Source organism: Trachymyrmex cornetzi, unplaced genomic scaffold (genome assembly GCF_001594075.2).
Source record: "Trachymyrmex cornetzi isolate Tcor2-1 unplaced genomic scaffold, Tcor1.1 scaffold8, whole genome shotgun sequence".
NCBI lineage: Eukaryota > Metazoa > Arthropoda > Insecta > Hymenoptera > Formicidae > Trachymyrmex > Trachymyrmex cornetzi.
In genome coordinates, this window is record NW_017300135.1 from 25,881 (window position 1) to 39,963 (window position 14,083).

The 14,083-nt window shown below is 31.3% G+C and overlaps 1 protein-coding gene across 3 annotated transcripts in view; it reads right to left on the bottom strand.

Annotated features, from left to right (window-relative positions):
- The window catches only part of LOC108768493 (alpha-tocopherol transfer protein), a 43,860-nt gene that overhangs the window by 4,528 nt on the left and 25,249 nt on the right, over positions 1 to 14,083 (bottom strand). Inside the window, exons 1-2 of one of the 3 annotated variants that reach the window (XM_018518937.1) lie at positions 3,843 to 3,945; positions 231 to 439 (exon numbers count right to left, since the gene is read on the bottom strand). In XM_018518937.1, the coding sequence (XP_018374439.1) occupies positions 231 to 399 (169 nt within the window). In that variant the 5' untranslated portion in view covers positions 400 to 439; positions 3,843 to 3,945. Of the gene's footprint in view, positions 1 to 230; positions 440 to 3,357; positions 3,379 to 3,842; positions 3,946 to 14,083 lie in introns of those variants that run through there. The other 2 variants (XM_018518938.1, XM_018518936.1) reach the window with 2 other exon arrangements.

Below are 14,083 nucleotides of genomic sequence, written 5' to 3' on the forward strand. Positions count from 1 at the left end.
GTGTATACTTACTATCGTTCCTTCATGATACACTGCGAGTGCTTGTGAGTGCAAGAAACGAGCAAGAACGGGCTAAAAACGGGCTAAAAACAGGCTAAAAAGGGTCCATATGAGGTCTAAAAACGGTGAAAAATTTTTATAAGGGATTAAAGGTCCGAAAGTAATAAATCATAATTGAATCTTTTTTTTCATTGAGTGATTTTCACACGTAAGATTACTGTTATTTTTACCAATTTGTACGTGCATTTCGTCGTCAATCCAGCGTTTAATCTCGGCAATAGTGGTCTCTCTAGTCTCATCGGTTTCGTTCAAATGTGTCGCTGCATATTCTTTATCGCTACTAGTTAGCTCGTGCTGAATGTGATACTCTATGCTGTTATATTTGTCTTCATTCTCCATTGTGATTATAATAAGCAGGAAGCTTCCACGGAAAAATCGTCTTCGAGCAATGATAAGATACACTTTTATTTGTAAAATAAGGACAACAGTAAACGCAAAATGTAATACTATAAGTACCGCGATACACAACTGTTCACAGTTCGTGTGCTCTGTTGGAACTAAGGCAACTTCACTAACCAGATATTTGCGCCATCTGTAGGCGTCAACGTAGTATAATACTGATGGTAATATTTAAAAACCTGTTCTTTTCAATAATGGCTGGTATAGCAATTAATCCCTTCTCTTTTTTTTCCACGTAAGAAAAGAAAAGAGAAAGTTGATTGATACAAGAAGTTGAAAGGAGCAACAGGCTTATTCTATAACTCTCATGTTTGTTTCATTTTTTTGTTACATGTCTTATATTCATATCCACAAACATCTTTTTTTAAATATAGATAAAAATATATATATTAAATACCAGAGATGGAAAAGTTACTTTGTAAAAGTAATTAATTACAGTTACAGTTTTTCTCTTTCAAAAAGTAATTAATTACCGTTACAAGTTATTGACTCTGAAAAGTAATTCGTTACAGTTACAGTTACTGAAAAAGTAACTTTAAGTTACTTTTAAGTTACTTTTTTCATCGGAATATTTACTAGTAGTATTGATACCATTAGGGCTGTATTCAGAAACGTTATCCAACTGCCTTCATATATCGTTTTACTCTTGTTTTTCATCTAATATTAAACAAGGATGATATATGAGGTCATCAGAGTAATGCAGCCTAGGAAAATTAAAAAAAAAGGACTGGCTTACATTTACATGTTACAGAATTTTATTCAAGAAGATAAAAAAATTTTATGGCAAAGACGTTTTTCGTTAAAGTAATATAAACACATATGAATATAAATATGAAATAGCACACATATACAATGTTTTTGTAAAAAGAATTCTTTTTATATTCGGCTAAAAGTTGCAAATAAATTTCAGCACTAATCCAAAATGGTCTACAACCGTTCACTGAGCGCTCTTGTATTTGATTGGCGGATTCTATTAGATCCTAAAATATAGACCAAACAGGTACGAGAGTTCATTGAACGCTTTAATTAAATTTCTTTCTTCTGATTAATCAAATGTTTTGAAGTATTTGTAGCGCCAAGTGGACATTACCGCACACTAAATTGACAAATAAGTTTAAAATATATAAAATAACTATGAAAATAACTATTAAATTAGTTACTAGTTACTTAAAAGATGTAACTAAGTTAAGTTATAATTACAAATGAAAAGAAAGTAACGAAGTTAAGTTACAGTTACTGTAAAAAAGTAACTCTAACTCTAACTTCGTTACAAGTAACGAGTTACTTCTCGTCCTTGTTAAATACATATTAAAGATATAGATACGATGAAAATTTACGTTATATTTACACTTCGTATTTTATACTGAACGATATGTTGGTTATCGATAAAACACTTTTTTTTTTAACTGAGAATGAATTGTACAAAGTAATTTAAATAATCTGATTGTCTGAGAGAGAGGGAAAGAGAGGCGATGTTTCTCCAATAATAAATATAGAATAGAGAGAAAAGAAATTTTTTTATGTATTTATATGCTCCAAAATGATGATCTTTATGTCAAAATTGTTTCATTGTTACGTCCGGAGGACTCTACGATTCTTTTGTTTCAAATTGGAAAATTTGAGAATAATTTGTTTGTTTACACAGCAAATCAATACTGATAATCATAATCAAAATAATTAAAATTAAATTTTTCTAACTGACAAATTTAACTGATAAGGCTCAGAGTTAGCTAAGTCACGAGGGCAGAAGGTTAATCGTTGCCCAATAAGTCTTATAAAAATATTTGTTAATCAGTATTTGACGTTACATTCGCGCATCCGGACCTAGTTCAATTAACCAAAGTCCAATTAACAAAAAAATCAACGATATCACGTTGCAACGATATTACGTTGCACAATAAAATCGAGCCGTATAAATTGTATACACTCTAATAGATCGCATAAATGTAAGAAGACCGTCGCGTGTCAATTATAACGTACGTTCACTGATACGAATCAACACAGACTAAACAAATTTTATTAATTCATAAAAAAGACTGAACTAGTATAGTTACTAGTTGCTGTCTGGATATATGTATTATATTCAAGATTAGACGTTGTATTTGATTTTATTTCGATTGCTATTTGACTCTTACTTTACCCTTTGTTATTGTTACTTATTTTCATAAGAAGAGTCTTTTATCTATCAAAAATTTGTTTAATATAAGGCGTCGTCTACAATACACGGAGTAAGAAGTAAGAGTAAGAAATTGACCAATCACAGTCGAATGTAAGAAGAATAATCGACTGTGATTGGTCAATTTCTTACTCTTACTTCTTACTCCGTGTATTGTAGACGGGCCTTTATATTAAAATTTTTTTAAATTTTTTTTATGATTAAATTTAAAAACCTGTATTCTGTATGTACATATGTAGAGCATTTCCGATACTATCGGCTCAAATTATACGTGCCCTCCTATTTTCATATGTATATTATGTCATAATTAGAACCCAGATTAAAGTTCTGAGATCGCGTTGATCGTAGCTCTCCCCACTTTGAATTCGCCCAAGGCTGCGACGTGCAGTGTAATACCGATAGTGGAGAGCAACGTGCTACAATCGATTCAAATTGGTACGACCATTGGCGGAAAATTCGAGCTCTAGTTATAATGTATTAATCATATGAAACTTCCCTACAACATTGAGGAACAATCAAATTTAAAAACAATTTTTAACAAAGAATTATACATAAAAATAGTAACAAACTCACATAACTGACAAGATTAATCTGTGCATATAATATTCCTAGTACACATGCTCCATTAAATTGTTCAATTTACTATATAACACAAACATGATTAAATTTAAAAAAAAATTAATTAATATAAATCACATTCCAACTAAATTTAAATCACTTACATGAATCAGAACTTGAGAATATTAAACACGACATAACTGTTCGACAAACTGATATAAAATGAAAATGAGAGAACAATAGGCAATAGAACATGTACTTACAAAGACAAAAGTATAAATAAATAATAAATAACCTTGCATAAACGATATAGATTGGAATATCTTTATCGTTTTAGTTGACTTTGTAATCAGATGACCAAGATTAATTCGGATACCACCACAGTTATTTTATTACATTCTTTTTGTTAATGGATTCTAATTTGGTCAATATATATATTTCTGTATTGAAGAGGACCTTGACCATAGGTTGAAACGTTTACATGTTAATATTCATTTTTAATAAATGACATATATATTAAAATACACACGTACAACCTGTGTGGCTCAATTGGCATTTGTTTTAATATTTTAGTATATAATTTATCATCGAAATGATCTCTAAACACATAGAATCCATGAAAGAGCAAATTACTATGTTTTCTACTGACCTTTTTTATCGTTAATCCAAGACATTTTTCATCCAAGACAGTTCATCTTTGTGCTTGCTGATTCGAAGTAGACGAAGCTTCTCACGACAGCAAATACGCGTGGATACGGTGAGTGTTACGTTTGGCATAAACTAACTAGCGAAAATAAAAGTTATATAGCGGCATACTTGAAAAAAAACCGATGTAACTAGATAGAACGCAGAACGTGCCGCGCCGTCGCAATGTGACGTTACATATCTAATGCTTATTTGTTTTTGCTAGCGTAATAAAAAATAGTAGTATAAGTGGTATGACAAATGACGTTAAAAAAAATGAAAATGGAAATTTCTGATCACTTATATAAGTGATAATAAATAATGATCCGATCAAAAATCTTTATGTTTTTTATCTAATTATTGCATCGTTATTTTTTAAATCAATATTTATTTTTCTGATTGAATATGTATGTATGTATGTCTTCAATTAATTAAAGAAATACTGTTTTTTTTTCAAACTAATCAAGAGTCACAGATCTAGAAAAATAGCGTAATTCTTAAATATTCAAAACAGACAGACCATTTGTTGCAATTATTCATTGATGGATCGTGAAACAATAGATTTGTTCGATCGCAAAATATACATATAAGACGCTTATATTGATAATTGAGTGATCTCTTAAATTTAAAGCTATTTTCATATTTAACGATATGAATTATAAATATACTATGAATAGTGCATATATTTACAATATATAATGATATTGCCTGTCTTTCTTTATAAAAAATGATGAAAATGAAAATGGTGCGACTACGAGAAGAGGGAACATATTGACAAATTAATTTACTGAGCTCATTACAATATAACATGAAAAAGTATTAGACTACTTAATGTGCAAGATGAATGTTAATTCTTTTAAGTAATTTTATATATATTTGTAAATTAATAAATATGATCACCGAATGTTTTTATTTTGACATATAAGTTCTCTACAGCCGTTATTAAATATTACGTGTTTTGTCTTCTTAATTTACATAAGCTGATAGGTAGGTAGCAAACAGGGCCAGCGCGAAGAGACAAAGAAAATATGTCAGTATGTACCATAGAGCTTATACTACTAGAATGACCTATCCAAGCAATGAGTGGAAAGTGTAAGCAAGATCTCAGAAACAGAAGATATATTTCTGTATATATTTCTGTCCTGTTCAGTAACTTTTCTTCTTTCTGCGCATGTGTCAAAAGAGAATAGAAGAGGATAAAAAGATATTTCTATCCTTTAGATCTTGCTCACAGCTCGACGTCCGTATTCCTCCTCCAGTAGTATAAGATCTATGGTATGTATTACGTTCTCTCTTTTGTCGCAGTCTCACTATTCGCTAATACAATGAAAATTTGGCAATGAAAAGTTGGCTATATTCTATTTTATGTTTATGTGTGAAACGGTTAGTAAAGTAAGACGTTTATACCCATACGCCACAGAAGGTTGTAGCAATATTGCTGCAATGTTGCAATATTGCAAATTGCAGTGTAATATTGCAGAGATATTACAGAATGTAAATTAACAATATGCCTGCAAAATGTCAGTAATATGCCTGTAATATTCCACAAACATTGCAAAACTGTAATTCTTTAATTGTTACAATAATAATAATATAAAAATATTAATTTTTACAATATTTATGTAGTACAGACTTTTAATTTAACAGCCGTTTTTATGATATAATAATTAATATAATCCATTTTTATATTTAAATAAAAAATTTATTGATCTATTATTTAACAGCCTTTTCATTAGCTAAGTTTTACATTTATTTTAAATATGAAATCAAAAGGTTGTATAATATCGAGTTTGGATACTATCAATGCATTATTATCGGATAAGACGATAAGCAATTAAGCTGCTGAAAACGATTTATCGAAATATTAATTATGTAATCGATGATGTATTTATGCCTGATGTGAACGCAAGAATAAACCCTCCCCACCAGCGCCTGAACTTTATTGATAAATGTCATACCGTCATTTTTTAATCGATTTCAATTGACTCGGAGTGATTTCGAATTAAAAAGAATCACTGCGATTAACTTACCAAGCGACTGTGTATTATTATGTTAACGTGGTTAATATTTATAATTTGTTCGGGACACACATATATATATGCTTTATCCTTACGAATAAATTTATCCTTCAGAATTAATACTATATTTATTAGAATATTTTATGATTTTATCATAAAAAATTGCTTTGTAAAGCACATATCACTAGAAATGCGATTTGCAGAAAAATTAAAGTTAGTGAGATATATGTATAGAAATAGTTTTTATTTTAGAGAGAAAAAAATTTCTTCTTCATAAAAAATTTATCCAAATACATTACATTACGATATTGCTGAAACGTTTTGTTGCAATATAATAAAAAGCGGATATCTTAACATTGTTGAAATTTTGCAACAATGATTCAGCAACGTTTCGCAAGCACCATGCAATATTGTAATGTTTTAGTGAAATCATTCTGCAATGTTTCTGCAATCTTTGTTTGCTGTATGGGTATTGACAACTGTGAGCAGATTTTTTAATTTAAGATTATTTTCCAGCATACATAGATTTGGGATACATTTCGTTTCATGCAAGATGTGCATATAATGCATTATTTATCCTTGTTTAACATTCGGTGAATAACAAGGATAAATGATGCATTATGCGCATCATGCGTGAAATAGAACGCAGCCTTGATGATGTAAGACGCGTGGAATGATTATAAAGTCCGGATCGCGGTGCTGTTTATCCCCACTCCAAGCGCCGCGCCCGCGAGAAGCAATGCCGTCTACGCCGCTACACCGCTAGTCTAGAGGCGCGTTCGGGGAGACATTATTACGGTTATTTGTGTTATGTTATTTTTTGTCCATGTTTTACATCTAATAAGTGATGAAAATAAAGTGATAAAAATAGCGCTACTAGCGTTTCCCTTTAATATAACAAGAACCTTATTAAGTACAGATAAAAAATACAAGTAATAGTAGTGTTATTGAGTATTATACATAGTTGAAAAATACAAATTATATGTACATTATTTCTTAAGACCTATAACAATGACTCATTATAGAAATAATGTACATATAATTTGTATTTTTCAACTATATGTATAATACTCAATAACACTACTATTACTTATATTTTTTTATCGGTATTTAATAAAGCTCTTGTTATATTAAATAAATTTAATCTTTATTTCTTTGCTAAGTGCAATGATGTCCCATTTGGTACTTTAGTGCATTTTCGGGGAGATACTACTAGCACTATTAGTAGCATTCTATTTTCATAGCTTATTAGACATAAAACAAGGATAGAATAACGCAAATAATGTTAACAGCGTCTCTCCGAACGCATCTCTAGACGATAGCGGCGGCATAGTGGGCACTGCTTCTCGCGGAGCGCGGCGCTTGGAGTGGGAATAAACAGCACCGCGATCCGGACTCTAGGCTGATGATGAAAATCTTTAATAACTGATTTATCATTGAAGTGATTTAAAAAATAGACTTTATGTAAAAAGTTTTATGTTACGTAACCGTATTTATCGTTAATTCTATTCCATGTGTAACAATTTATCTCTGCTCAGTCCGCGGATCGATTGCTCAGTTCCTTCGTAACAGTGGATAAAGTTTCTTGTAGTGTCACGATGGCAAACGTGTGTGACAATAGTGTAGAATTTTACGCTCGACATGGGCTAACTAGTGAAGATAGAAGATATGCAGCGACATATTTGAACGAGACCGATAAGATTAGAGAGAACGCTATCGCGGAAATTAAACGTTGGGTCGAGGAGAGCGACGATTTGTACGACCGAATGGGTAAAATTGTAAAGTCGTTCTATACATCTGACGAGCGCGTCGAAATATTGGACTGTTGCTTAGAGAGCCTCAGAGGGAGTGAGTGGCAAATTGATCTCGTGACCCGCGAAAAAAATGTTTATATGGGTTTAATATAATTTAATATAGGCTTAATATAATATAAATTTAATATAAATTTTATTAAAATTTAATTAAATACTAAATAAGATCTTAATAACGGTTAATGAAACACTAAATAAGATCTTAATAACGGTTTCGACGTCAAAATAATGACAAATAACGTTGTTTCATGGATACGTATATTTCTTGTCAGAGATATGCCGTCATTTTGTCGTCATAAGTGTACATATATTATATGTATATGTATTAGTAAAATTACCCAGCTTAATTCTCTCTTAGCTGGATAATTTCACTAATATTATACACATAATGTAAAAATATTGTAATAAAAAGAACAATGGATAAAATAATACAATTTTGGCGTAAGCGATGGAATCTTTTTATACATTTTTAAGATTTTTTGATGTGCTGAATCATTTGCAAATATTAATTTTATGTCGATGCTAAAATGTTGAAAATCGCATTCAAAATATATACAGGGTGTCCCCAACATACGGTGCCCCACTCATCTTGAGCAGGTAGAGCGGACTAAACTGAGTCGAAAAATCCTCTACCATTTTGCAATTTTCGCAATAGTTAATAATATTATATTAATAAGATATTAATTACTAAAAATTGCAAAATATTAGTCTTGAATAATTTTTTACTCAAATACTATCAACTTTACAGAAAAACTGCAAGAGATAAAAATTTATTTTCTTCTCATAAAGTTCTGAGAATTTTTTCAGAATTTTTTAATACCGTATTTTCTCACTTGATAAAAATAAGAAAATGCAGTACTAAAAAGTTGATAATAAATTCTGAAAAAATTCTCAGAACTTTATGAGAAGAAAATAAATTATTTTTGTCTCTTGCAGTTTTTCTGTAAAGGTGATAGTATTTGAGTAAAAAATTTTCAAGACTAATATTTTGCAATTTTTAGTGATTAATATCTTGTTAACTAATTTGCGAAAATTGCAAAATGGTAGAGGACTTTTCGACTCAGTTTAGTCCGCTCTACCTCTGCTCAAGACGAGTGGGGCCGTATGTTGGGGACACCCTGTATACATATGCCACCATTCCGTTACGTAGCATTAAGGTGTCTCAAGCCTATTCTACAATAGTCGTTGTAAGCGTAGTTGTGTAAGTGGTTGTAGTTGTAAGAATTGACCAATCAAGTCGAAAGTGAGGAGAATACTGTACATGGAGAAAAATAATTTAGAGATGGATACCTTCCAAGACTAGTAAAAATATTCTGGCTATTTTTACCGAATTTGTGATAAATTATATTTGCCTAAAAGTAAAAAATACCGGAGATTTAAGATAAAAAGTACATTATGATTATAGTAAATCATTTCAAGTGATTATTATCTTATAGAAAGATAAATTACACTTTCAGTAAAGTAAACTATACTTACAGTAAAATAAATCGTATTATTTTCAAGATTGACGAGCACAAACAACTATGCAGTAAAGTAAATTTTGTCAATGCTAAAGAAAAAATTGTTGTCAATAAGGTAAGACTGATTCATACGACAATCTCATTTACCAGAAATGTAAAGAAAATTTTACATAAGTGGGCACGTATCCCTATATGAATATTGATAATTCCATAAAATTTATTAGAATTCTAGTAGTATTTACTGTACATTTTTCTCCGTATAATAGGTTTATTCTTACAGCATACTGCTCACGACACTGACATACGACGTATTGTGCAACAGGCTTTATCATGCTAACGCGCAGCTCATTTTTAGCCACATTTCAAAACAGGCCACGTGATCAAAATTAACGCTTGATATTCGCCAATTTTGACCACGTGACCTAGTACTCAAAATCTATAGTGCATGTTACGTATATACTATAGATTTTCAGTACTGGCAGTGTATTTCGCGTGCAATTGTACGAGCGCTGTGAGTGGCTGGTGGTCAATCGCAAAGTGACCTGGCGTCACTCTAAATATTGGGTTATTCCACACATTATATTTATTGATTATTCATTAAATATGACCTAAAAATGACGATAAAACGACGATATATTTATAACGATAATATGTCGTCATGAATGTTACGTTCCTTTTACGACATTATTTAGTCCATTGACATTAAATGACGAAAAATTACCTTAAATTGTCGTCATAATAACGACATCTTGCTTCTTGGGATATTGATATTTTTGTTTAGATTTTTATAAAAAACTGATTCAGAAACCTCTGCTATATATATATATACATATATATATGTATATATATATGTATATATATATATGTTATGTAACACTATATATACAAAAGAAGTCTTATTAAACTTAATAAGTTGTTAATATAAACTAATTAAAACATGCACAATAGGGTACAACATGTTGGCATTCATTTATAAGGTTATATAAAATCTATATGGATTTTTATTAAATTCTTATAAAGAATTTATAAGACTTTTATTAAGTTCCTTATATAAAATATATTAATATTTTTTCGCAGGGAGTAGACCCATATAGCACAGGAACTTGCAGCAACAATGCAGAAATGTTGCAATATTGCGCTGTAATATCGCTGCAACATTGTAGGTATTAGGAATTGTAATATGTAATCCCAAGCACATAGCGCTTACAAAGCGTTAACAAAGCGCTAAAAAAACGCATATAATCGCTCTTTTAGCGCTTTACAAGCGCTGCTGTGCTACTTGAGATACATATTACAGCCCAAGATTTTACAAATCTTGCAGCATTGTTAAAGACATTAAAATCATTTTGACTTTTGAGTAATGGACTGCACATATTGAGTAATGGACGAAACATACGTCAATTACACGTTATATGATTGTTAATTATTTCTATTAATTCAAGAATTATAGTGTTTGTTGAAATATTTGCTGTCACCACCGCGCAACAAGTTTTTTCAAACTTTATAATCAATTCTCACAATTTTTTGAAATATTTGGATTTAAAAAATTCTTCAGATATTGCAAAAAAAAATGAAATATAATGCGTGGAGTTTCTTATTATTTCCATTTTACCAGTTAAAAATATGTACAAAATAGGCGTACCTGCTTAAAGTGTAAAATATATATTTGCGAAAAAGTGTATAATATGTGTTCATATACGTAAACTTTTAAAAAAAAATACATATACAGGGTGTTTGAAAATGATCGGCTAATCGATCACGAGCAGGTAGAACGGACCGAATTGAATCGAAAAATCTTATACCATTTTGTAGGTTGCGCAATAGTTAACGAGATACTAACGTTCAAAGATAGTCGAATAAGCGTGTCCGGCCACCGGCCTACTCTATGCTGCCGAATATACAACCTACCGTCCCCACCGACCGCACGGCGCGCGGGCCGCTAGAAGTGGGGATGGCCTGCTAGGCGTGCCGTTACTGCCGAGTGCCGTTCGAGTCGTTTGAAGCAGTGATGCACATTTGGCTCCCCGGCAACACGGAATCCAGCCCCATTTATTTATATCACAAATTGTACTTTAAATTATATTCAGTAATAATAAAAGGACTATTTTTAATAATAGTTGCAAATACATTGCGCTGCAACATTTCTACGACATTACAGCGCAATCTTGTTGAAAACGGATATTTTTATGATGCTATATGTCATTGTAACAATATTACAAATACATTGCACAATTGATTTGTAATATTAGAACATTGCAATATTTGAGATATATTTGCAATCATTTTGGAATCTTTCTCTCGGTGCCGTATGGGAGGTTTAAATGACCGTATCCAATCAGAACGAGGGTCACGTGATCAGTTTTCTTCAATTTCTTCCATGCCTATGGAGTTTTGATGACTGCGTCCAATCAGAGGAGGAACAGTTTGTTGTCACTCTCTCCCTCAGAGACTCTCTAATGTTGCCTATTCATTGCAGCCAGATTATGACATCAAAAGTGAAAAAAATATTGGGTATGGGAATAAGTTTCCGCCCTTTTTGAAAAGAAAAATATGTGTTTATTTAAACAAATCTATATAAGTGAGTTTATTCAAAGTATGCTCCTTCCGAAGCGACAACTTTCTTTCACTTTTCCGGTAATAAACGGATTCTTCGAATGAAAAACTCTGGTTCTTTTGAAGCGATCCATTCATCAAGCCATTTTTTGATATCTTCATAAGAATTGAATCATTCTCCAGAAAGGCTTCCGACTGCATAGATCGGAACAAATGGAAATCTAAAGGAGCAATGTCCGGTGAATACGGCGAGTGGGGCAGAATTTCCCACTTTACTCCTTCCAAGTATTTCTTGACTGGTTTTGCAACGTGTGGCCTAGCGTCGTCATGTAACAGAATCAGCTTGTTGTGCCTATTGTCCCATTCCGGTCGTTTTTCTTTCAAAGCTTGGTTTAAACGTATCAGTTGTAGTCGGTAACGATCGCCAGTGATGGTTTCGGACGGTTTGAGCAGCTCATAATATATGTATAACACCTCTCTGATCCCACCAGATGCACAACATAATCTTCGAAGCATGGATATTTCGTTTTGGCGTTGATGGACCTGGTTCACCTGGCATCACCCATGCTTTCAAAGCGTTTAGGGTTATCGTAGTAGATCCATTTTTCATTGCCAATTACGATACGATGTAGAAAACCCTTCCTTTGTTGTCGTTGATGAAGCATCTCGCAGATGACCAAACGTCTTTCCATGTCTCTCTCTTTCAATTTGTATGGCATCCAATTTCCTTCTTTTTGCATCATTCCCATTGCGTGTAGACGTTTTCCAACAGTGGATCTATCAACATTTAACTCTTTTGACAACCTATCGAGCGATAAACATGAATCTTCTTCGAGTAATGTTTGCAAATCTTCATCTTCAAATTTTTTCGGTGCACCTTCGCGTTCTTTGTCAAGCACGTCACCACTGTTGAATCGCCGAAACCATTCTTTACAACTGGTTTTCGATGGAGCATGCTCACCGTAAACATCTACGGGCAAACGATGCGATTCTGCAGCACTTTTCTTTAAAATAAAATAACGGAGTAAAACTTCCCACAAATGTTACTTTTTTGGAATAAATTCCGACATATTCAACGCAAAAAAAGTTACTCTTTTTTATGCTTCGAACGAATGTCAACTATTGGGCTCAAAAGTTTGAACACAAACCTTTCAAACACATGTGTTGCCGTTCTATCAAACACACAAGCAATGCTTGCGATACTAACGACATCTTTCTACAATGGGCGGAAACTTATTCCCATACCCAATACATAAATAAAATTCATGCAAATTATATTTAAAAATACGAGTATTTGTTTAATAACTTTAATAAAACAACACTTCTAATTGATAGACTAGATTTGTAAAATATACCTCTTGTGTTTCAGTAATCAATATCAATAATTATATATATTTGAAATTGAATCACGTCTAATGAGATAACAAAATAAGCTACGATCAAATAATTAAAATAAATTATTTTAAAAAATAATTAATATAAATATGTTTTTATTCTATGTTTTTATTCTATTTTAAAATAAAAGAAGAATCTTCGATATATTTTACAAATGTATATTCTATCAGACACAAATGAATTGTTTCATTGAAAAATATTTATATTTTAATATTGTACAAGAAGTTTTTTTTTATTTGAAAGAAATACTTAATCTCTTTCTTTTTATTCAGATAACTTCCTTATCTTGCGTTTTTTGATCGTATGTAAATTTAATATAGAGAAATGTAAAATCAGAATACGAAATTATTACAAGCAGCGATCCGACTTGCCGGAATGGTTCACGAATACAGATCCATTTCGACCCAAGCTACAAGAGATACTTAATTTGGGGTAACAATCATTAGTATAGAATATATAAGAATTTATTGGAGTGCTGAAATTCGTAAGATTATATGGTGAATTTGTTTATCCAAATCCATCTGCACGGACTAGACTAATATTAAAGCGATCTTATACGATCTGAATACAATTTTAATTTTTTTTTTCTATCTTTTTATTATTATCCAGAAAACAACTTAGATTATATAATATCATAATTTAGAATAGTTCACCGAAATTTTATAATTTCCACATTCTAATTAGAATCGATTTCTTCTATAAAAATATAAACATTGCGATTCTTACTTCATTAACTAAATTTATTTATGTTAATTTATATTAATTGTTTTAAATTTAGAATTTTACCAATTTAATTATAACGAGAATTGATAGATTATAAGTTATTTTTTATTTTTTATGTATTTACTTTTATTTGTTTTGTATGTAAGGAATAGTAGGGGAGGCCGAGAGGCTAAATGTGGATTTACTCGAGCGTCGTGGGGACCTATTGGATTGTGAAGATTAGATGCTAAAAAGAAAAAAAGGTTA